Source organism: Penicillium waksmanii (assembly GCF_028829765.1).
Source record: "Penicillium waksmanii strain IBT 27052 chromosome Unknown utg000009l:1.0-4314994.0:1.0-4318279.0, whole genome shotgun sequence".
NCBI lineage: Eukaryota > Fungi > Ascomycota > Eurotiomycetes > Eurotiales > Aspergillaceae > Penicillium > Penicillium waksmanii.
In genome coordinates, this window is record NW_026643255.1 from 485,482 (window position 1) to 508,172 (window position 22,691).

The 22,691-nt window shown below is 48.9% G+C and overlaps 10 protein-coding genes across 10 annotated transcripts; 6 read left to right on the plus strand and 4 right to left on the minus strand.

Annotated features, from left to right (window-relative positions):
• Positions 1-434: 434 nt before the first annotated feature.
• On the plus strand, positions 435-959 carry N7481_010543 (bZIP transcription factor; the record flags this gene model as incomplete). Its single annotated transcript, XM_057269762.1, has 1 exon — positions 435-959. The coding sequence occupies one exon, from the start codon at positions 435-437 to the stop codon at positions 957-959; it is 525 nt and encodes a 174-aa protein (XP_057116936.1).
• Positions 960-1,954: 995 nt separating this feature from the next.
• Positions 1,955-3,601, plus strand: N7481_010544 (uncharacterized protein; the record flags this gene model as incomplete). Its single annotated transcript, XM_057269763.1, has 8 exons — positions 1,955-2,010; positions 2,073-2,120; positions 2,213-2,342; positions 2,401-2,444; positions 2,509-2,608; positions 2,661-3,017; positions 3,100-3,178; positions 3,264-3,601. The coding sequence occupies 8 exons, from the start codon at positions 1,955-1,957 to the stop codon at positions 3,599-3,601; spliced, it is 1,152 nt and encodes a 383-aa protein (XP_057116937.1).
• Positions 3,602-4,301: 700 nt separating this feature from the next.
• N7481_010545 (MARVEL domain-containing protein) lies at positions 4,302-4,967 on the minus strand (the record flags this gene model as incomplete). The annotated part of the gene is made up of 3 exons (XM_057269764.1): positions 4,302-4,443; positions 4,538-4,823; positions 4,892-4,967. The coding sequence occupies 3 exons, from the start codon at positions 4,965-4,967 to the stop codon at positions 4,302-4,304; spliced, it is 504 nt and encodes a 167-aa protein (XP_057116938.1).
• Positions 4,968-6,176: 1,209 nt separating this feature from the next.
• rcf1 (respiratory supercomplex assembly factor RCF1) lies at positions 6,177-6,912 on the minus strand (the record flags this gene model as incomplete). The annotated part of the gene is made up of 3 exons (XM_057269765.1): positions 6,177-6,595; positions 6,664-6,734; positions 6,872-6,912. 3 exons carry the CDS (start codon positions 6,910-6,912, stop codon positions 6,177-6,179), a joined length of 531 nt encoding a protein of 176 aa, XP_057116939.1.
• A 783-nt stretch (positions 6,913-7,695) lies between these two features.
• On the plus strand, positions 7,696-9,378 carry N7481_010547 (threonine dehydratase, biosynthetic; the record flags this gene model as incomplete). The annotated part of the gene is made up of 2 exons (XM_057269766.1): positions 7,696-7,878; positions 7,945-9,378. The coding sequence occupies 2 exons, from the start codon at positions 7,696-7,698 to the stop codon at positions 9,376-9,378; spliced, it is 1,617 nt and encodes a 538-aa protein (XP_057116940.1).
• A 581-nt stretch (positions 9,379-9,959) lies between these two features.
• Positions 9,960-10,482, plus strand: N7481_010548 (50S ribosomal protein L36; the record flags this gene model as incomplete). Its single annotated transcript, XM_057269767.1, has 3 exons — positions 9,960-10,220; positions 10,314-10,348; positions 10,443-10,482. 3 exons carry the CDS (start codon positions 9,960-9,962, stop codon positions 10,480-10,482), a joined length of 336 nt encoding a protein of 111 aa, XP_057116941.1.
• Positions 10,483-10,947: 465 nt separating this feature from the next.
• On the plus strand, positions 10,948-13,546 carry N7481_010549 (elongation factor G; the record flags this gene model as incomplete). The annotated part of the gene is made up of 4 exons (XM_057269768.1): positions 10,948-11,147; positions 11,211-11,322; positions 11,386-13,412; positions 13,492-13,546. The coding sequence occupies 4 exons, from the start codon at positions 10,948-10,950 to the stop codon at positions 13,544-13,546; spliced, it is 2,394 nt and encodes a 797-aa protein (XP_057116942.1).
• A 530-nt stretch (positions 13,547-14,076) lies between these two features.
• Positions 14,077-16,124, minus strand: N7481_010550 (major facilitator superfamily domain-containing protein; the record flags this gene model as incomplete). Its single annotated transcript, XM_057269769.1, has 10 exons — positions 14,077-14,212; positions 14,298-14,400; positions 14,457-14,740; positions 14,796-14,879; positions 14,946-15,122; positions 15,175-15,258; positions 15,339-15,502; positions 15,573-15,724; positions 15,766-15,843; positions 15,902-16,124. 10 exons carry the CDS (start codon positions 16,122-16,124, stop codon positions 14,077-14,079), a joined length of 1,485 nt encoding a protein of 494 aa, XP_057116943.1.
• A 1,054-nt stretch (positions 16,125-17,178) lies between these two features.
• N7481_010551 (NAD(P)/FAD-dependent oxidoreductase) lies at positions 17,179-18,907 on the plus strand (the record flags this gene model as incomplete). Its single annotated transcript, XM_057269770.1, has 7 exons — positions 17,179-17,460; positions 17,524-17,682; positions 17,738-17,847; positions 17,916-18,075; positions 18,150-18,277; positions 18,340-18,648; positions 18,706-18,907. The coding sequence occupies 7 exons, from the start codon at positions 17,179-17,181 to the stop codon at positions 18,905-18,907; spliced, it is 1,350 nt and encodes a 449-aa protein (XP_057116944.1).
• Positions 18,908-19,142: 235 nt separating this feature from the next.
• On the minus strand, positions 19,143-19,880 carry N7481_010552 (uncharacterized protein; the record flags this gene model as incomplete). Its single annotated transcript, XM_057269771.1, has 1 exon — positions 19,143-19,880. One exon carries the CDS (start codon positions 19,878-19,880, stop codon positions 19,143-19,145), a length of 738 nt encoding a protein of 245 aa, XP_057116945.1.
• Positions 19,881-22,691: the final 2,811 nt, after the last annotated feature.

The window sequence follows — 22,691 nt, forward strand, 5'->3', positions numbered from 1 at the left end:
TATGGTGACGTAGTCGAGACTGCCAGTGACTTTCCACTTTCTTGTTTGGATATGCTCGGGGATTGCTTCTGGGGATATATACGCTGGTTATTAAATGAATGTTATTTTTTTCTTCTCATTCATTTGAGATCTATCACGTTCTGCAATTGAACACGACGATACCACAACCCATCCTAATATTATTTAATCTTTTCCTATCGACATACAGCGAAATCTGCCTTGACCGACAATCCACTCTAGCCTACTAGTACACTCCTAGTAACTACTGCACATCATCAACTTCACCATACCTACTTTACACCGCGTCTACGACTTAAATCAACCTTCCTACCCTCCCACCAAAAGAACGTCTTTTGGTTTCTACCAACTATCTCTACCGCTCAATCCATACTACTAGTACTATTAGTACTGCCAATAAACCACTCGCAATCACCATGGCACGCGACCACTCCGATAGCATGAGTCCAGGCCGCGCAAAACACCTCGAGCGAAACCGCATCGCCGCAAACAAATGCCGACAAAAGAAGAAGAAGGAACACCAGAAAATCCAAAGCTCTCTCCATGACGAGACCGCCCGACATGACTCTCTCATGGCTGAATTGAACAGCCTCCGCGAGGAGATCTGGAATCTGAAGAATACAGTTTTCGCACACGCCAGCTGCAACGACTGGCACATCAATCGGAAATTAGCCAATATGAGCGAAAATCTCACCGGCGCTAGCCCGGAGCAGTTGCACGCTCAACTGCCCTCCCCATCATATTCGTCCCAGAGCTGTTCGGATGCATCCGCGGTGGATACTGGGGCTATTGAACCGAAGGTCCTTGCGTCTTCGTCTTTCTCTTCGGATGGCTCGGAAACTTTACCATTGATGGACCCGGCGCTTTTTGATGGGAGTTATAATGGGGTCGGGACTCCGGAATTCGGATTTGACCGGCTCATTGATATGGAGAATCTTTAGCTTGGGGGGAAGGTTGATGATATTGGTATGATCATGATTTCCAAATTAGCTTGCGATCGGATTTTGTTCGGCGTTGGGGTTCAAAGGGTGGATTTTGTCACGATAACTTTACTTTCTTGATGTCATATATTTGACTAAAACAGCAATAGCTCGAGCTGGACTCGAAATTCGAATGGAACAGGCTGAAGTCAAATTTTCTACTGTAGTGTCCCTTTTTGGCTCCAGGAGCTTGGGCCGCATTTTAAATCCCAGCAAAATATACATTCCCACGACGGAGCTCCTAAAAGCTCAAAAGACAACAGCCATAGGGCTGATGACTCCACAATGTGTGTGCCCCTACTTGTATTCCCTCAAAAATGCCAAAACCCCGAAATGAATATATTTACGTAGGTGGCTCTGTCCGACCATACAAATCACCCGGACAAACTATCCTTCACTAGGTCATTCCAGCAGGGCCATCGGAAGGTGCGGGTGGTAGAAAGCCAGACACGACGCCATTCGCTCGGTGCTAAGAGCCAGCCAGTAAGATGTTGCAGGGCCTGGCGATCGTGTGGGTCTGAAGAAATGCAGAGCGAACAATATGCCACTGGGACTCGAACGTGCTGCCCTCCCCTTCGATGTGCTTCGTTGAGGGCGTTTCTTGTGACCCCAGCCGCTGATGTAAACACAGCCCTCGCATTCTTTCTCCAATCGCCACTAAACGGGTGCGTGGGTGGAGATCATAACCCATTTTATTATAAAATTCATCGCTCCCGATGCAAACACCTCCGTTATTTGCCACTCTGGTTTTAATCATCACCATCCGCCATCCACCACTGGCATCCATCATCATCATATCCTCGAGAATTACTACTCGTAGTCGATATCTCCTTTTTTTTTTCTTCATATCATTGGTATTTTTGTTCTTGATATAGCGCGATTTTTCACCTGTATTCTATTGTTTTCATTCATCTGTATCCGCCATGTCGGGCAAAACGATAACTCCAGGTCGGGAAATGGCCCAGTTCTCCGAAAAAATTATAATGGGCGCGCCATTCGAAACAACCGACCGGTATGCGTTATTCTACTAGTAAAACCACTAGACTAAAGCGACGATACTAAATGTCGCTCTAGATATACCGAATTGACCCCGGTGGGAATGGGCGTCTCGGGGCTAGTCTGGTATGATCCCCGGAAATTTCGAACGGGTGTGGGAGCGGATTTGCAGGCGAAGAATTAGCTGACCAGTTCGGTTTTTTTTTTTTTTTCTTCAGCTCTGCCATAGATCAAATCTCTCGACAAACCGTCGCCGTGAAAAAGCTCAGCGAACCTTTCAAAACGGACAATATCGCGAAGCACATGTACCGCGAGGTCAAGCTGTTAAAGCAACTGCAGCACGAGAATGTTTGTCATCACTACCTGTTGAAACATTCAAGTTGAAATCTAATCAATATATATACAGATCATCCACTTGAAAGACATTTTCATTTCACCATCTGAAGATATGTGAGTTTCATCCGAGCCCGTTCTCATGCTTTCCTCGGGAAAGAAAACTAATCGGGCCTCATAGCTACCTTGTCACGGATCTCATGGCAACAGATCTTCACACACTTTTGAAAACAAAGAAAGTAGACGAGCAGTTCACTCAATACTTTGTCTATCAATTGATGGTATGAAGAACAATAATATGTCCAAAGACACCACCCCACTAACACTCACCAGCGTGGTCTGAAATATGTGCATTCTGCGGGCGTCGTCCACCGCGATCTCAAACCAAGCAATATTCTCATCAACGAAAATTGCGATCTAAAAATATGCGACTTTGGCTTGGCTCGTGTCCAGGAGATTCAAATGACCGGATACGTCTCGACAAGGTATTACCGTGCGCCAGAGATCATGCTCACGTGGAGGAGATATAACGAGAAAGTCGACATCTGGAGCGCCGGCTGCATCTTCGCCGAAATGATCTTGGGCAGCCCTATATTCCCCGGCAAAAATCATATCAATCAGTTTATGGTCATCACCCAGATGCTGGGTAGTCCCCCGGAAAGCGTGGTTAACAATATCACCAGTGAGAATGTAAGTCTGCCACAGTCCTCAAACCTACAAGGAAAACAGAAAAGAAAAGGGAAAAAAGTATGAAGCTAATGCCAAATTCCAGACTCTGACTTTCCTCCAATCCTTACCGGACAAACCTCGTCAGTCGTTAGCAAAGGTCTTGCCCAAGGCCAACACCAAGAGTGAGTTAACACAAACCCCATCCACAAAATACCACACATAGAATTTTGGCCATCAGATGATGACAACCTTACTAACGTGAATCAGCAATCGCACTCCTGGACAAAATGCTCCAACTCGACCCAGACGAACGAATCACTGCAGCAGAATGTCTCAAATCTGAATATCTGGAGCCATACCACGATCCAGACGACGAACCTTCCGCGATAGAAAAATGCGACTGGGCCTTCCTGGAAGCTGATCTGCCCGCTGACATGTGGAAGACTGTCATGTATTCGGAAGTTTTGCGATATCACGAGAAAGGAAGTGGATCTACCTCGATGGCAACTAGGCTCATGCCGCAACTGCCAATTGAAGAACAATTCAAAGTAGACGGACAACTTCAAGGGGATGGGATGGATTGGATTGCCACAGGCAGTGCTTGAGGCGAGGCGAGATACGGGCGTGACCCATCTATCCATCTATACATATATCTCTTCTGCTTCAAGTTGGGGTAGATTACTAGTAGTAGATCTTTGGATTTTTTCAACATTCATATTAGCGTTTTACAGGCGAGCATTTATGAGTGCTGATTATCCTTTTTTCCTTTTCCTTTTTATTTTCTTCTTCTCAGTTTCTCATCTCTTTTTTTCGCATTTGGAATTCCACTTTGATATGCTCATTTGCCTGTGATATCCCCCTCTGGTTGACTTCTGGGTTCAGTTGAACGAATCTTTCTTCGTTTAGTTTACTTCGATTTCGGTACTTCCTACTGTTCAAACATTTTAACTTGCAGTTCATCAATATTTTCGAAATTATGATATTATATGTAATACGTCGATATCATCAAGCAGGATCGATCATAAAAGGGAATCCTCGCAAAAATAAGTAATCAAAAGTCACGCCAACGACCAGACCAAACTTCCAGGCTCCAAGTTTCAAGCAAGCACCAACGAACGATTCTAGTCGAAACAGTCGTATGTCCATATTCATATATTCGTGAATTGAAGTGCCAACCGGGTATCAACAGAGAGTTGAACCCATCATCACAGGTCCAACATTAGGGGGGTAGGTAAATTTGTACAAAGTGGTGCTGCACCACAGTGCAGTGCCGTGCAATTAGTAAATAAGTGAGCCGAAGATCGTTTAAACTTCCTCCGATGCACCAGTCACCTCCGAAACAGGGGGCTGCTGTTGCTGTTGTTCCTGCACGTGGTGACTCTTGTGGTTCTGTCGGGAATTCTTGAGATCGACAAGGGCGAAGTAGTTGGTGAAGACGAAAAGAGCCCTGCAGTATCACAATAATGAGCTTCTACTCGAACAATAACAATATACGTATAACAGAAACGGTTATGGTGAAAAAAAGAAGAAGAGAAACTCACCACTCAACCGCCGCGACAACGATCAGTGCCTGCAGCCCGTGGCAGCTGGGGTAGTTGCAAGCGCCGGGCTTGGGGATCATGGCGGAAAGGGCAATCCAGCCGCTGAGCCAGAGCAACATGGTGATAACCTCGACGAAGGGAATCACGAGTTCATGGGAGATGCGCGAGAACCAGAGTGGGGCGAGGCCGAGGTAGGGGACTGCGACGACGGTGGTCCAGCAGCCGTTGAAAAGCATAAAGTAGTTCAGGTTGGAGAAGGACCATGAGTCGTAGAGGGTGCCGATGACTGGGTGCTGTTAGATCTTGTTCTTTTTCTCCTTTTGTTGATAAACGGTTGAGAGGATTAGAACGAACCATATGCGCTTAAGCCGATAGTGGCCAAGGCGAAGAGTGCCTGGACGATTCGGAGGGGGTAGACCCAGGATAGCATGGTGTGTGTATAGGTGTTGTATGTATTGATTTGAGTGTTTGTGTTTGCTAGTCAATTGACTTTGTCGGGTCAGGTCAGGAACCTCTTGGTCTAGAGTATCGGTGGATAGTGAGAACTTGAATGGAGAGAGAAAATCCAGATCCACTGCTGCCCACTGGGTGTCCACTGGGTTATATAGTGGCAGCTGGAACGAAAATCCTAAAAGTCTATATTGGAACTAAAAATTCGATAGTTCCTCAACCGAGGCCTCGCGAACTTGTAGCGAGACGTCATAAGAAGGGGCCTCGGAGTCGGACACGGGCAGACCCTGCAGGGCTAACTGCATAGCATTAGTACGAAGTTACGGAAACAACCCGGCGGGGTGGGCCATGAACCCCCAAAAGGCCCCAAAAGGGGGCTCCCAGGTAAGGTCCCATTGGGAGGGTCAGAACGAATTCTGATGCGGCGGAACCACCTCGGCACGCCGAGATATCAAAACCGGAGACGACCCGGGGAAATGCTTGTGTGTACTTCCCCATAGAAATGGTAAATACTGCGCAGTCAACATTGAACGATACTGTTCATTCTTCAATATTCCCCCCCCCCCCTCTGGCTCTGAGGTACTTTGGACAAATCTCAAAATTCAGCAGACGGTACAAGTTGGCAGTAGGGCGAACTTTGTCGAGTCAATGACGCTCGGTGGTCGATCTCACATGTGAAGTCCGAGGCAGCCCAAATCGGCAGGCCAACGTCGATCTTCGGACCCTCCGTAAAATATTCTAAAATATTCAGGGCAAGGGAAATGATTTGCTGGGTTTTTGCCGTTGGTTCCATTTTCGCCTGACCTGGATGGTATAGTGTGCAGTGGAGTAGTAGTGCCGTGCTATGCTGCTGTCCTGCATATCGAGTTGCATGCTGGGGAATCCTGCCGCTTCATCTGCTTCCGGAAACCTACGACTCTTGACTCAACAAGAATCAATCCAGCTTCTACTGTAGACACTCTTAATGTTGACCATGATCGCCGTGACAAAACAATGACTTCAGAAAACACATGTGCGGAGATGGGGGGTGGCGCATTCTATGTACTCGTACAACTACTACAACATCATAATAAAACAAGACAACCTAGATAATCCGACATCGCTGGCTATTTTACACGTGCAAAAGACAAAAAGGTTTCCACCTCATGCCAGAAACTACTACCCTGCTAGTAGTCCATACTGTACAATCCTACTTCCGACTCGCCAGCAAAACCTTCACAGCATCCAGAACGCCCACGGATTTCTCATCCGCAGGCTCAATCGCCGCACGAGCCGCATCAGGCTGCTCAACCTTCTTCACACCGTCCTTGGCCGCCGCCTCAAAAGCCGCATGACGCTCGCGCCACTCGCGATCCTCCTCATCACGAATTTCCAGCTCACGCAGCCAGGCATCGCGCTTCTCCTGCGACTTGCGCTCTTCCACCGCCTGGTCGAATTCCCGCCGTTGCTTCCGCTCCGTCTTGTAGTACATTCCGCCGGCCACGAGTGCGACGAGAGTAAATGCCTGCGCGAAGATACGGGCGCGAAACATGCGGTTCATTTCAGCTGAGTCGCCGGCTCGCATTGATCGGTAGGCGCGGTAGAGGGCGTAACATGTTGCGGCGCAGCCTGTTGGTAGAGGTTAGGTTAGTGGGTGCTTGATTGCTTCTTTTTGGGTGTGTTGTAGGTAGACGTACCGAGTGGAATGAGGGGTTCTTCCTTGATTCGTCTGGTAAATTTTTGAGCGCCAGATTCCTCGCGGAATTGTCTGGAGAAGATGTGTGGTTAGCAAGCGGTCTTTTCTTTTTTTTTCCCCTCCCCGGCGTGGTGCTCGTTGTTTTCGCACTGGCGGGATCCCTGCGGCACGGATTGTCGCGGGTTTCTGTGGAGTGTATTTAGACGTACGGGTGATCGTCAAAAGACGATGGTACAGACTCGCCGCTCATGATGGGTAGTTGAGCTCCGATTGGGAGGTGGAGAGAGGTGGTGAAGGAGGGTGGCACGATGGTCGGGTGGAGTGATGAGCGAGGGGCCCAAGGGTTGATTGTGGACGAGCGAGGATGCAACGACGCTCGTTTTATGTCGAGGATAAGGGGAACCTTGAAATAGCCGCGATTGAAGGTCGAGATGGCGGGTTGCGGGGGGACGAGAGTTGATCAGTCGGGCATGACGTCGCGGGAGTTTTCCTCCCAAGTTAAGCGCGGCCTCGGCAGTACTTTGATACAGTCACCGTGGCGGCACATATACTGTGTACTATTGTTTATTAATTATACTCTACTGTGTAATATTTGAATTGAATTCACCTACTACTAGTCATTTATATCCATTTCCATGTATACTAGTAGTATACTACTAGCTATACTGGCTATACTAACTACTGGGTATTCCCTATTGCTGCGTAGCACGTAATCCACCCTGACCGCCATTGTATACGACGCAGTATATCTTCATAAAGGCCGAGTGCCTTTCAACCAAGTAGCTTGAGTAGTGCGATACATGAATATATCATTACGTAGCTAGCTACTCATTCATAATTACCCCTAATAGATGTATATTCACATCCCCAATCCCCAAACTTCAAGTTATCTTACAGCGCTCTGGTTGATGACTAAGATGCTCCGATCTCGTCCCGCCAGAAAAAAAGAAAAGAGTCAGAGGCCAAAGAATTCCTCCCCTCCTTTCTGAGCAATTGATCCCTTTCTCTTTCTTTAAGGTCTCGTGGGTTGATCATGTCCGACGAACCCTCCGCCAACGGTGTCACAACACCTACTACTCCCAAGCGGACTGGCCTGGCTTTGACCGAGTATACCGCCGCTCCCACTCCCCCCTCCGAACGCGCAGACCGCATCCCCGGATTGCCTCCCAACTGGGGCATCCCAGAGGCTTTTTTGCTTCCCAATGGATATCCAGACGTGAGAATTATTTTCCCGTCACCATATTTCCCCCCAAATACCAGCTGACTCTTTCGGCGCTTGTAGTATCTCCGATTGATCTTGACTTCCCGCGTTTACGATGTTATTGATGAAACCCCACTACACCATGCCGTCAACCTGAGCAACCGTCTTGAAAGCCGAGTGCTTCTCAAGCGGGAGGATCTCCTCCCTGTATTCAGCTTCAAGCTTCGTGGCGCCTATAACAAGATGGCCCACCTGAACAACGAGCAGCGGTGGAAGGGTGTCATTGCTTGCTCTGCTGGCAACCATGCTCAAGGTGTTGCGTACTCTGCCCGCAAGCTTAGAATCCCCGCGACCATTGTCATGCCGGCCGGAACCCCCGCTATCAAGCACTTGAACGTTGCCCGCCTGGGTGGCAGCGTTGTTCTCCACGGAAATGATTTCGATGCGGCCAAGGATGAGGCCCATCGGTTGGAGAAGCAGCACGGTCTCACCAGTATCCCGCCATTCGATGACCCGTATGTCATTGCTGGTCAAGGTACTATCGGTATGGAGCTGCTACGTCAGGCCAACCTCGACAAGCTGGAGGCGGTCTTCTGCGGTGTCGGTGGTGGCGGCCTGATTGGGGGTATTGGTGTCTATCTGAAGCGCATTGCGCCCCAGGTCAAGGTCATCGGTGTCGAGGCTTACGATGCCAACGCCATGGCTCAGTCCCTCGATGATGGCAAGCGCGTGTTCTTGAAGGAGGTCGGTCTCTTCGTTGATGGCGCTGCCGTCAAGTCCGTGGGCGAGGAGAACTACCGTGTCTGCCGGGATGTCATCGACGAAGTTATTCAAGTCTCTACGGACGAGGTCTGTGCTGCTATTAAGGATGTTTTCATGGACACCCGATCGGTCGTTGAGCCCGCTGGTGCTCTCTCCCTCGCTGGTCTCAAGAAGTACGTCGCCAAGAACCCCAGCCCTGACCCTAGCCGTGAACTCGTCGCAATCACTTCCGGTGCCAACATGGACTTCGACCGCCTGCGCTTCGTTGCCGAGCGTGCTGCTCTCGGCGAGCGCAAAGAGGCTCTTCTCAGCGTGAAGATCCCCGAGACGCCTGGCGCATTCGCCAAGCTTGTCGAGGTTATTCTGCCCCAGGCCGTGACTGCTTTTAGCTACCGTTATGCTCGCGACGACTCTGCCGATGTCCTCATGGGTATCTCTCTGTCCGCCGCGACTGGCCCCGAAGATCTGGTCAAGATCATGGAGGAGCTCGAGAAGGCGGGCATGAATGTTCGCGATCTGAGCGAAGACGAGCTGGCTAAGCGTCATATTCGATTCCTGGTCGGCGGCCGCTCCGATGTCGCCGACGAGCGATTGTTCATGTTCGAATTCCCCGAGCGACCCGGTGCTCTGGCCAAGTTCCTTGCCACCCTCCGTCCCAAACAGAACATCTCTCTGTTCCACTACCGTAACTATGGCGGTGACGTTGGCAAGGTTCTGGCTGCTATCCAATGCCCCCCCTGCGGAGAAGGATGACCTAGAATCCTTCCTCCGTGATCTGGGCTACCCGTTCAGCGAACACACCGACTCCCCCACCTACCAGACCTTCCTGCGGTCGTAGATGGCTGAAGTTGAATGTGAATGTGAATGTTGAACGTGAACTATTTATAAATATGTGAATCTCGAACAGTGAGAGTCAAACGGTTGATGACCAGTGTTCTTTTTGTTTTAGCGGTTTAAAAGTGCAACCCCATTTGAAGTGCTTTCCCCGTTTGGCGTTGGGTCCCGATATAGAATGGGAGTTTGTTTCGACTGTATCATAGCTCCTTGCTAATACATTGCCTTACATATATTTCCATACTACTAGTAGTGCTATTACTGAACCATTCTCTGTCGTATGAATGTCTCTAAGAGTAGGTATTCTCATACTTCCGGACCCACATATAAAGTACGGCCCCGGCAAAACTGAAAACCCGAGCAACAATCTTCTGAGCGCGAGCACCCGGGGAGCCAGCATCAATCACCGATTCCGATCCCCCCTACGTTCTACCGACCAGGAAACGCGAGGCGAAGCCTCAGAATTTCAGATTCACGGTCACCACTCACCTCCCACCATCATGTTCTCTCTCCGCTCCGTCCTGGGAGCCCCCGGCGCCCTCCGCCAACTCCTCCCCTCCGTCACTCGTCGATCCCTCCCTGGAGCTATCTCCCTCCGACCCTTTTCGCACATGATTCAAAACAGCCTCACGAGGTTGCGGGCAGCTTCCAAGCAGAACAACAATGCTGTTGCGGCGACTGTTGGCGCCTCTCGGCAGATCGAGCAGGTCCGCGGAATGAAGACCCGGTCCTCGGTGAAGCGGCTTTGTGATGGTTGCAAGGTATGATATCGGAAGATCGGATCTATCTCTTTGAGAAAATGATTCAATATCTGGAGAGGATTGTGGTTGAGGGTGCTAATTCTGGATATGTAGCCCGTTCGCCGAAAGAACCGTGTTTACATTATCTGGTGAGTCTTGATTTTGATGCGAGATAGAGGACTCATTCTCTATACTCTTTCGGCTTGCAAAGTGCGAACTCTAATCTATTCTTCTTCTCTCCAGTTCCAAGAACCCCAAGCACAAGCAACGACAAGGCAAATAAGCGGGTTGAAACCGCTTTTCGTTCGATGCGCGCCTTTTGTTCCTCTGCGAATCGATGGCAGCGTCTTTGCATACTTGTTTCCAGTTCGAATATTATGGGAAAATAACGGCGCCTGTGTTTTATACTTGTACATTAGCTTGGACCTGATCTTGGTCTTTATATCCAATCCAACTCTGATCCTAATGGTGCGTGGTGCATGTGCATGGTATATACTGCATACCGCAGGACTGTATGATTGTATCATATGCTTTGATTCTTCGCTTAAGCCATAACCTATCATTTCCACCTATTTCAGTTGCAATTGACTGTTATTCTCTTCTGTTTTGGTCGATTGTAATGCGCCCACCCTGACAGGCTGGTGTGCACGTGACTGTTCCTGGCTTCCCCGAACTTTTTTTTCGCGAAAACAAGCGCGCTGTCACTCCGTCTCGACTCGATCAATTCCGGTGTGAGTCGATTGTCGCCATGAGGTCTCCTTCTCTTGCACGGCTACAGTACCGTGCGGTGTCTGGTTTAACCAGAGCCCCCCGTCTTCAGTCTCAGACCCTCCTGCGCTCGCGATGCGTATCCACGACCGCTATGCGGCCCATCGGCGCTCCGGCTTATCAGTCGGTTCTGAAGCAATGGGAGCAGCGACGCAATGCCTCTTCTACTGCCTCCGCAGTGTGAGTACTTAATCCGTGAAGGTATCGCGTTATGAACGCCGTCGTCTAACTCGCTGTCTACAGTCTCGAGGCCGCTGCGGCCAACCCGGAGACCCTGTCGCAAGCCGCCATTATCGACAACCTTGACCCCGTAGAGGCTGCTCGCCTGGACAAGGTCCGCAACATCGGCATTGCGGTAATTACATCCTTTTTCGTCTACTATGCTATTCCCAAAGTCTAATGAAGTCATCTCTCACAGGCCCATATCGACAGCGGCAAGACCACCTGTACCGAGCGAGTCCTCTTCTACACCGGTCGGATTAAGGCCATCCACGAGGTCCGTGGCCGTGACAGTGTTGGTGCTAAGATGGACTCTATGGATCTGGAGCGTGAGAAGGGTATTACTATTCAGTCCGCTGCTACCTTCTGTGACTGGGTCAAGAAGGACAAGGAGGGCGTTGACCAGAAGTACCACGTCAACCTGATTGATACCCCCGGTCACATTGATTTCACCATTGAGGTTGAGAGAGCGCTGCGCGTTCTCGACGGTGCTGTTCTCATTCTGTGTGCTGTGTCCGGTGTTCAGTCTCAGACCATTACTGTCGACCGTCAAATGCGCCGCTACAACGTTCCCCGTATCTCCTTCGTCAACAAGATGGACCGCATGGGTGCCAACCCCTTCAAGGCGGTTGACCAGATCAACTCCAAGCTCAAGATGCCTGCGGCCGCTGTCCAAGTCCCCATCGGTGCCGAGGATGAGTTCGAGGGTGTTGTGGATCTGATCACCATGAAGGCTATCTACAATGTCGGTGAGAGTGGTGAGGAGCTCTCCGTGAGGGAGATCCCCGAGAGACTGGCGGATGTTGTCGCGGAGCGCAAGGCCATGCTTGTTGAGACTCTGGCCGATGTCGATGATGAGATCGCCGAGCTTTTCCTTGATGAGAAGGAGCCTACTCCCGATCAGCTCAAGGCCGCCATTCGCCGCGCCACCATCAATCTGAAGTTCACTCCCGTCTTCATGGGCTCTGCGCTTGCCAACAAGTCTGTTCAGCCCATGCTGGACGGTGTCGTCGACTACCTTCCCAACCCCTCCGAGGTTGAGAACCTTGCCCTGGACCAGAAGCGTAACGAGGCCTCTGTCAAGCTCGTCCCTTACAACTCCCTCCCATTCGTCGGTCTGGCCTTCAAGCTCGAAGAGAGCAACTTCGGCCAACTGACCTACATCCGTGTGTACCAGGGTACTCTCCGCAAGAGTGCCAACGTCTTCAACGCCCGTAACAACAAGAAAGTCAAGATCCCCCGTATTGTGCGCATGCACTCCAACGAGATGGAGGAAGTCAACGAGATCGGTGCTGGTGAGATCTGTGCCGTGTTCGGTGTCGAATGTGCATCTGGTGATACCTTCACTGACGGCCAGCTGGGCTACAGCATGTCGTCCATGTTCGTCCCTGAGCCTGTCATTTCCCTGTCCATCAAGCCCAAGCAAGCCAAGGATGCCGCCAACTTCTCCAAGGCTATGGCCCGCTTCCAGCGTGAGGACCCGACCTTCCGCGTGACCTATGACAGCGAGAGTGAGCAGACCATCATTTCCGGAATGGGTGAGCTGCACCTGGACATCTACGTCGAGCGTATGCGCCGTGAGTACCGTGTCGACTGCGAGACCGGCCAGCCTCAGGTCGCCTACCGTGAGACCATCGGTAACCGTGTCGACTTCGACCACCTACTGAAGAAGCAGACTGGTGGTGCTGGTGATTACGCCCGTGTCATGGGATGGATGGAGCCCACCGGTTCCCTCGAGGAGAACAAGTTTGAGGAGCAAATTGTCGGAGGTTCCATCTCGGAGAAGTTCCTGTACGCTTGCGAGAAGGGATTCAACCTTTCTTGCGAGAAGGGTCCCCTGATCGGCCACAAGGTTCTGGGTACACGCATGGTTGTCAACGATGGTGCTACTCACATGACTGATTCGTCCGAAATGGCGTTCAAGAACGCTACCCAGCAGGCCTTCCGCAAGGCCTTCGCAGACAGCCAGCCGGCCGTCCTTGAGCCCCTGATGAAGACCGTTGTCACCGCTCCCTCCGAGTTCCAGGGTGATGTTATTGCCCTGCTGAACAAGCGCGGCGCCACCATCAACGATACCGAGACCGGCGTCGACGAGTTCACCATCTACGCCGACTGCAGTCTGAACGGCATGTTCGGCTTCAGCTCCAACCTCCGTGCTGCCACCCAGGGTAAGGGTGAATACACCATGGAGTTCAGCCACTACGAGAAGGCTCCTCCGCAGGTCCAGTATGTTTTCCCCCACCCTTCTACCTGACTCAATATAACCCGTTTCAAACAAAACGCTAACCAATATCTCACCTAATAGGAAGGAGCTCATTGCCAGATACGTCAAGGAGCAGGCTGCTCGTAACAAGAAATAAACAGCATGACCACAGCCTCCGACACCGTCGAACCCCCCCAGCCGGCCTATTCTCACTCTTCGCCCTGTACCATTTCCTCCACCAACATGTTACCGTTTACCCGGCCTTCGGCGGTTGTCTACTAGATGCAATCTCGAAAAATAGACATCGAATTCAGCATCACGCCCACTTCATTTCCCATCGATGGGAATTTTTCTTTACTTGTGGTTGGCGCTGAGTTCAAACCCCGTGTACTTTTTGGCACATTACCATCTTGCGTCAATTTTGGGCATATGTATATTAAAGATTTAAGATTTTTATTTTTTCCACTCCTGTCTAACAATACATTATCATTTTCTTGGACTATGGGTAACCTTCATATTTTGAATATCAAGCATGGGAATAGATCGTCCACGCATAACTCATAATGAAGGTGGCACCTTCTCTACTACATAAGATAATCAAATAAATCATAAATTCCTAAGGTTACCTCATTTCGTACTAGTATCTTGCATTTGATAGTCCCATCTACAGAGTGCTTTCTTTCCCCTTTAAGCACCCTCAAGCTTTTCCCGTGCCGCATTTTGCTGTTCAGCGACAACATCCGCCGGGATCTGATCTGGGGTCGAATTCACAAGCATGATCATGGGAATAATAGCAGCACCAAGTAATCCGAACGTCACACCACTATACCATCTCAAGGTTAGATCATCACAAATTTCAAAAATTCAAAACGGCAAGCTTGCAGGTTGCAAGCCGAGGTAAAACGTACAATCCAATTATGGGGTCACTTGTTGTCTGAGTATTCATACCATAGGCAACAGCCTGACCAACAGCTTCAATACATCTGAACGCAGCCCCATTACGCACATTTTCTAGTAAATAGATATTAACACCAGGCGATTTCGTCGAGCATAACACTTGAGCTTACCTTGGGCATCAGTTGCAAAAGAAGACAGGAGCCAATACATATACGACTGGGACAGTGGTCCCGTCGTCTGCACGAAGAAATACGGCAGAAATGACTTGGCGTAGATTCCATCGTCCCAATCGATATGGCCAGGGTTGTGGTGATCAAATTTGACCTGCATGATAATGGACCAGATATAGACGCCGACATTGAGAATGATGACGGTGTATAATCCGATTTGGGCTCGGCGGCGCTGACTGAGGCCTTTCATGTCGAGTATGAAGCCGAGGCCAAAACAGCCGACACTGATAGCAGGAAGTGTTAGCTGGGGTAACTTTGGGGTGTCGGGGGCTGACTTACATGCAGAAGAATGGCGATACTAGAGATGAGAGGGCGCGGGTGCGGACGGAGAAGTAGATTCCCAGATAAGTGGACCAGGAGCCGCTATCGCTATTGTTAGCTTTTCTTTCTTTCTCGTTGTTATAAGAAATTGATGAGATTTCAAAATACCTGTAGAAGAACGACCATAATGCCCACAGAGAAGAGAGAATGATTAGTCTTGATGTCACGGTCTTCGCGATGCGTCTCAGTTCCTGCTTCGTGGAGAGTGTCTCGGCCGTGACAATCTTTGTACCGTCAGATCGGACAACACTCTCGAATGGGACGATCAAGAGGGCGAAAGGTAGACTATAACGTAAAATTAGGATATAGTAGGTATTGCATGACGTGGGTTACTCACGCAAGACTCTCGATTATCACGAAAGCCACATAAGTATCAGGAGAAATTCCGCCCTCGGTACCCTTCTCGTGATTCTTTGCAAGACTACACAAGAGGTGTTAGTAAAAGGACTCGAATACTCATGGACAAGGCTTTTAGTTAGGATTTCCCCAAAAAAGACATACTTGATAGCACCTCCAACCAGTTGTCCTAGATTCCGCGACACAATCCACAAGGCCAAATACTTTCCACGAGCGCCAGAAGGTGCAAGTGTCATGATAGCTCCAGCTTCAGCAACATACCAGCACGCAGTTCCGATTCCACTGATAGCACCACTCAGAATGAGATACTAGGTCAAACAGTTGGGTTAGACATGCATGATTCACATTGCCCGATGGAGCAGGAAATCAACCACTTACCCATTGGTTTCCAAATTTGCTATTACAGTAATACGCAGATCCTTGGATGGGGAAAGACATCGAGCCGATGACGAGGGCCCACTTAACGCCAATCTTATTGACGATGGGACCGCCTAGGAAACAAACTGATGGAGGAATTTCCCAGGTCAGTGCTGGAATATCTCGGTGAGAGTGCGAAAATGCAAATTCATACCGACAGCAAGCATAGCATATCTAATTGCCGTTGAAATATTGGATACCTGCGGAGTGGCAAGACCACCCCCGCCCAAGCCTTGAATAATTGTTAGTTCAACTGGGGGGCGCTGTGTTGAATTTGGTTGTCGACTCACCAGTAATTGCATCCGACATGGCTGGTCCACAGAATGCTTGGATACTAAGAAGTATCATCTGCGTCAAACTGTGTTGCCAAATTCGCTTCCATCGCGGCACTGTAGCCCTGTATTGCTCGACATCGATTCCGTGGGGGAGATCGGTTAATTCCGCCTGCTGTGTCTCGGGGTATCTGGGTTCCTCATCGCGAGGACTAGAGACGGGACTCTTTACGTCGGCCATAGTAAATATGCTCAAACGGCATGCAATGGTCAGTTTGTACGACGGTTGAGTCAGTGTTTGAATTTGAAATGACTTTTCAGGAGCGTGCCGCATGCATGGTTATTTATTTATACTCAGACACTTAATACTAGATTCAAGCCATGTTCGCTTATCTTCTCCGCGCTAAACTTAAGACTGGGGTCTGTCGCCAGCCGAATCCCGGCTGAATCAAAATTTCCCCACGCTCTCTCCAAGATCAGTCAACCTCTAGCGCCCATTCGTTGGGGTATGAAGGTCCAGGCGATGGTTGAGCTGATGAATATCTTGCCATGGGCGTTGCATCTAATCAACACTGATAGTGTTTGTCCAGTCTAACCGGTTTTCGCCCACCTTATCACCCTGAAGAACTACTATCACTACTATCATTGTTCTTAATTCACGCAAATCGCCAGTGGGAGTTATTGATTTATCTCAAGATAAAGGCTATGATTGAGAAAAGTCCACTGTTATCATGAAACGGTCTGTTTATCTTGATCTCAATTATCCGGAGTCGCACGCTGGCCAAGTGGAGCGTGTGAAAAATTCCCCACGTTCCCCTCAAAATTCCTGGTTGCGTGCCATGGGGTTCTCGGGGTCGGAATTGAATTGAAGGTCCACGCGAAAGGATGACACTAGCGCGTCCCACTCCACAAAACTTCGGCGATACATTGGCGGATCAAGCCACTGGCACTAACCGCCTATTGGCTGGGTGACTCACCAGCAATCGGCTCTCTTCTTCTCCAGGGTCATATCCGACATTCGTTATCGTTGGATATCGGACTAGCGGCGCGAACTAGTCCTTGTGATCTTGTGGAGCTGTAAAAACTGAAGGTCCAACATCATCCCAAGACCTGTTGAACAATTCACATGACATGGCTTGATCTGCTAAACGGAAGCTTCTCGGCTATATTGATTGTTCGTTCATTCTTCAAAACCTGGGCAGCTTAGACATCTCTTCCGCTCCGGACTTAGCTTTGACATTATCGCAATATCACTGAAGTAAAAGCGCTTACGGTGCTCAAGGGAAAGTGTGACAATGGCTCAATCACGGACACACACAAAAGTCATCGTTGTCGGAGGCGGCGGCACGATGGGGTCTTCGACCGCTTTACACCTGCTTCGATCCGGATACACTCCCTCAAACATCACTGTCCTTGATGAATATCCAATTCCGTCAGCACAGTCTGCGGGCTACGATCTAAACAAGATCATGAGCATCCGCTTACGCAATAAGGTCGATCTGCAACTTTCCTTGGAAGCGCTCGATATGTGGAAAAATGATGATTTGTTCAAGTCATTCTTTCATAACGTGGGCATGGTGAGCAATCGAATTACTATTATACCTATATTTATAAGAGGATTTATCCTGACAGGCTCCCAGATCGATTGTTCATCCTCAGAGGATGGCATTGCAAATCTCAGAAAAAAGCTTCAATCTCTCATTGACGCGAATGTCGGACTTGAAAAGACAAATTTCTGGCTAGGGAGTGAAGAGGAAATCTTGCAAAGGCTGCCACAGTTTACGAAAGAACAGGTCAAGGTAAAAGTCCCGTTCATCAGAATGACGAGAGGCAAATACTGAATAGATCAAATAGGGATGGAAAGGCTTACTTTGCGGCGATGGAGGCTGGCTCGCAGCAGCCAAAGCCATCAATGCTATTGGCCAGCATCTGAAGGAGCAAGGTGTGAACTTTGGCTTTGGCCGGTAAGTGAGGAAAACAATGTAATTTCACTTTGATGGGAGTTCAGTGTTTGACTGGCGCAATCTTTTAGTGCTGGCACTTTCAAAAAGCCTCTATTCGCCGACAATAAAGCCACTTGCATCGGCATTGAGACTGTGGATGGAACGGAATATTTTGCAGACAAGGTTGTTCTCGCTGCCGGTGCTTGGAGTTCGACCTTGGTCGACCTAGACGATCAATGCGTTTCGAAAGTAAGCCTCCCCCCACCCAATTGAGCCAGATCAAAGAAAGAGCACAAAAACTCTGGTTTTTATATCGCTCCAAGGCTTATACAAACTTCGGCCAGGCCTGGGTATTTGCCCACATCAAACTCACACCCGAAGAAGCGGCTCGTTATAAAAACATGCCGGTCGTCTATGACGGGGAATACGGTTTCTTCTTCGAACCTAACGAGTGAGCAAGCATTTGAATCCAGTCATCGACCACCCAGTTACAAGCTAATGAAATATCACCAGACACGGTATAATCAAAGTCTGCGACGAGTTCCCTGGCTTTACACGTTTCAAGGAGCACCAACCATACGGTGCTACCGCTCCCAAACTTATCTCCGTTCCACGATCGCACGCCAAACATCCCACAGATACTTACCCTGAAGCTTCCGAAGTAACCATTCGGAAAGCCATCGCGAGATTCCTACCTCAGTTCAAAGATAAGGAGCTTTTCAACCGATCGTTGTGCTGGTGCACAGATACCGCCGATGCCAATTTATTGATTTGCGAGCACCCTCGATGGAAGAATTTTATCTTGGCTACTGGAGATAGTGGGTAAGTGGAAACAGAGGACACTTTTGAACTAATATTTTGTCTAATCCTCTATTACAGCCATTCTTTCAAGCTTCTGCCAAACATCGGAAAACACGTTGTTGAGTTGATCGAGGGTACTCTATCCCAACCGCTGACCGACTCATGGAGATGGAGACCAGGAGGTGATGCTCTCAAGTCTCGGCGTGCTGCTCCTGCGAAGGACCTTGCTGAAATGCAACTATACACACATAGTAGATTGTCGGGTACATTGAAGCTTTGATAAAGCTACTGCTACTTTTATGAGGGGACCTTAGAATATCAGAATCGTTTTAATATTACTGCCAACTATTCAGATAGAGCCAAAGAGCTGCTCAGAAGCCTCCCACAGTAGAGAAGTGTCGAGAAATAGCTAATCGCCACATCTCCATTCAAGGCCAAAGTTATAACAAGCCAATCCAGTCATTTATAATAATATTCACCAATAAGCACACTTGAGCGGTCCTGTTTCATAATCATCAAATAGCCCGCTCCACCGTCCAATTATCCACTCCATTCTGCAGCTTCTCGCGGTCCTCAAAGAAGGGCTTGAATACCTTCTGGATGATGGTGTCGGGATGGTAGCCCTCAGCGTAGCCGCCAGTTTCTGGGTTATCGATGCGGGTTTTGATCAGCGGCATACCGACCACAATATGGGAAGTTTGAGGGAGTGCCTTCGCAAAGAGGCGGCTAAGTGTTTGCGATGCGGCCTTGACAGTAGAAAGTGAGGAGAAGACCACCTGCGGATCCTTGTCAAGCATGCCACCAGTAACGAGGAAGAGTGGCCACTCTCCATTGGAGACATAGTCAGAGTTGGCGTTGCGGGTGAACCACTGGCCAGCGACAAGAGTGCCAATCGCGGAGACCCGGAGGTCAAGCTCCAGCATCTCTACGCTGAGCTCGGAGATGTGCGATTCAGCAACATGAGCAGCATTGTAGTTCAAAACATCCACCTTGCCGTTGAACTGCTGGGCACACCAGTCTAAGGCGGCAGTGAGGCTGCTGGAATTACCGGCGTCGGCGGTGCGGTAGATTACTTTTGCATCAGCGCTTGTCTGGGCGGCTTTGACTTCATCGGCGATCTTGGATAGGCTATTTTCCGAGCGAGAAACAAGAGCGATGCTCCAGCCCAGATTGGCAAGCCAGAGGGCAAGTGATCGGGACATGGTCGATCCCACGCCGACGATGATGATGGTGCGATTTGGGCTAACAGACATGATGTTCCAAAGATTAAACTTCAAGATCAAGATTCTTTGGAACGATGCGAGGCAGGTTGAACTTGAAGTTCCGTTCCTTATTGAAAGATTTGCCTGCCCTTTTATATGACAAGGGCACCAGTACTATTAAACGGGGAGTTTACTCATGAGCTCCGCTGATGACTTCATCCAGAAATGTATAGTTAGTGGTAATAGTACTTACTACTAGTACTTAGTAAAGGTAAGTTCTTCGTGCGGCAGAAAGTGTATTTCGATTCCGCAATAGCCGCCCCACGGTTAGAACTGTCACCGAGCCCCATGACAGTTCGAGTTCAAGTTTACTCATCAACTGAATTCCACCGGTAACTTATGTAAAGTCACAAGTGTATCTCTAATGCTGGCAACCACTGCTGGAAATGTCGCCGAGACGGTCGAACTTCCGCCGATCAAGCATCTACTATTTCTAAGTACTACATGGGCAATAGGAGGTTTCAAACTTTTGCAACACCATTATCGACCGCCTTTGAAGGGCAGACTAGTAGCTACCTAAGATGGAATAAATTGGCCTATCTATACCATCTTAGGTAGCTACTTGTTCGCGATCAGAAGGCGGAGACGAGAACAAGTCAACAAGGGGTTTCAAACTTTTGCTACTTACGACCCAACTGAATACCTCGATCGATCACCCAGTCGGCAAAACCGTGAGGACATCGTTTCACCTGGGCGCGAAACTTCAAAATCTCACAGGGAGCGTACGGCCGTTTCTATCTATTTACATCGTTCTGGCCCTTTTTTAGCTTGCTAATTGGAGATTTGTTATGGTAACGGGATGAGGGATGAGGTTACCAAGAATTGCTAAATATCAGCTGGCTTGTATACATAAAGAAGGTGGATCAGCCAATAACGAGCACCGATAACTCAGGGGTAGAGTGAGGTGCGTATCACGTGACCTATATTAAATATTGAATTTTCAACTAACAGTTTCACAGGATTTGCAGTGTCCTAAGTCGGGCGTTCAAATCGCCCTCGGTGCTTACCTTTTTCTTTTTTCCCTACATGCGTACATCACGCGGGAAATTTCACTTTCGAAATTCGTTTTTGCTCTTGATCAAGAAAGCAAGGTTCTTGATAAGCACTTGATGCTTAGTCAGTCTACCTAAACATACCGCTATATCTGGTTCTTTCAAGTTAACAGTAGTCTTAGTTACTAGTCAACCACTGGCATATATATATATATGTTCACTATAATCTGACCCACTCTCACCAGGCTCTAGATTCTTCGTGAATGATGCTCACTTGTATTTCTATTCCGCCCTGGGCCGTAATCACGCCTCATCCGCCGTTGGCAGCTTCGCCTGGGCAGTTACAGTAATAGTCCTCTAGGGCTGAAGGTACTAAGCTTCCTGACCCGGGGAAACAACCTTGGAAGAGATTCAAGGCCTCTGAACCGCTCTCACTATTGCCTATAGTAGGTACCACTAAAGCCACTACTACGAGAATTGTAAACCGCGAACTTGATAATCTGTGGTCGTCCAGCACTGGCAGGTAACACACAACCGAACAGATAATTATATCGAATGGTACATTAAGAGCTAGTATTATAATTAGATCAAGAAAGTGAAGCCTGGGGGAAACTTGGCGTGGTCCCAAAGAAGCCCTCTGGCTTCCCGCTAAAATATAGCGAATCCATCAATCCTGCATGGCCTATTTATTATCTTGTCAGCTCTAATTTTTCTGTCTCAACCCTTATAACAGCGGAAAATATGACACAAGTAGCTTTGCACTTACCTACTTTCCTACCACGGATTCTCATCAGCTAATTTCTTTTTCATTTTCGACTAGTTTAAACGCCGGTCAAGAATGGAGGATTCCATCTTCTGGACACAATATCTACAGGAACCTCATAATGACATGCGTGTGACCTTCGAACAAACACTTCTGCCATTATCGAGGTCTGTTGGGGGATCAGTCATGAGGGAAACCGAATAAAGTATTAACACTAGTCAATTTCCCTCTATGAGGTAGCTTGATTCAAGCTTCTCCTTGAGGTTGAAGAAGGAAGGATTCGACGCTTCGTCTTTCCAGTTCAATGTCCTCAATTATTTTTTCGACCTAGAAGGAAAACATCGCACAAGGCATCTTCAGAAGCTATCCGCAAAGCCTCGACGCTCTGACTGACTGATAGATTGGCGGGTGTCGCCGAATCCATTCGGAAGAATTTCTATAAGCATCATCCAAAACGGACACATCCTCGTCTTCGATGAGCGGGACTTCGGGGACACAATTATCTCAAGCGCACGAGGGGAGAACTGAGGATCGCTTTTCCCACAGGAATTCGTGAGCGAAGAGAGAAAGTACCTATGAAATATAAACAAAAGTCATTGCAAGTGCTGTAGACTTTCAAACGATTTTGGATGAAGAAAAAAGAGTAAAAGTCCTAATATTCCCAAGGGAGTTTTGCCATCAACACCAAACCCACTAGTATTCTAGAATGATGCCACCCCTACCGAGCTGCCAAGGGCAGACGGAAAACGACGTATCTACATATACCTGAACAGCCTACGTTGAGGTGTTGGCCTAAGGCTTTAGCCAAACAAGGCGGGGCCGGCCGGCAGATCGGTGGCCGGCAACTGCCGACCTCCCGCAGCCCAGGGATGCCAAGTATGCCGACCGAAAGAGTCCCAAAAAAACGCATGCAATTGGCCAATAGACCTGAAGCAAAAGTTGAAGCACCGAGGGCGATTTGAACGCCCGACTTAGGACACTGCAAATCCTCACTCTACCCCTGAGTTATCGGTGCTTGTTATGAAGGTGGCTTGAAGTTGACGATAT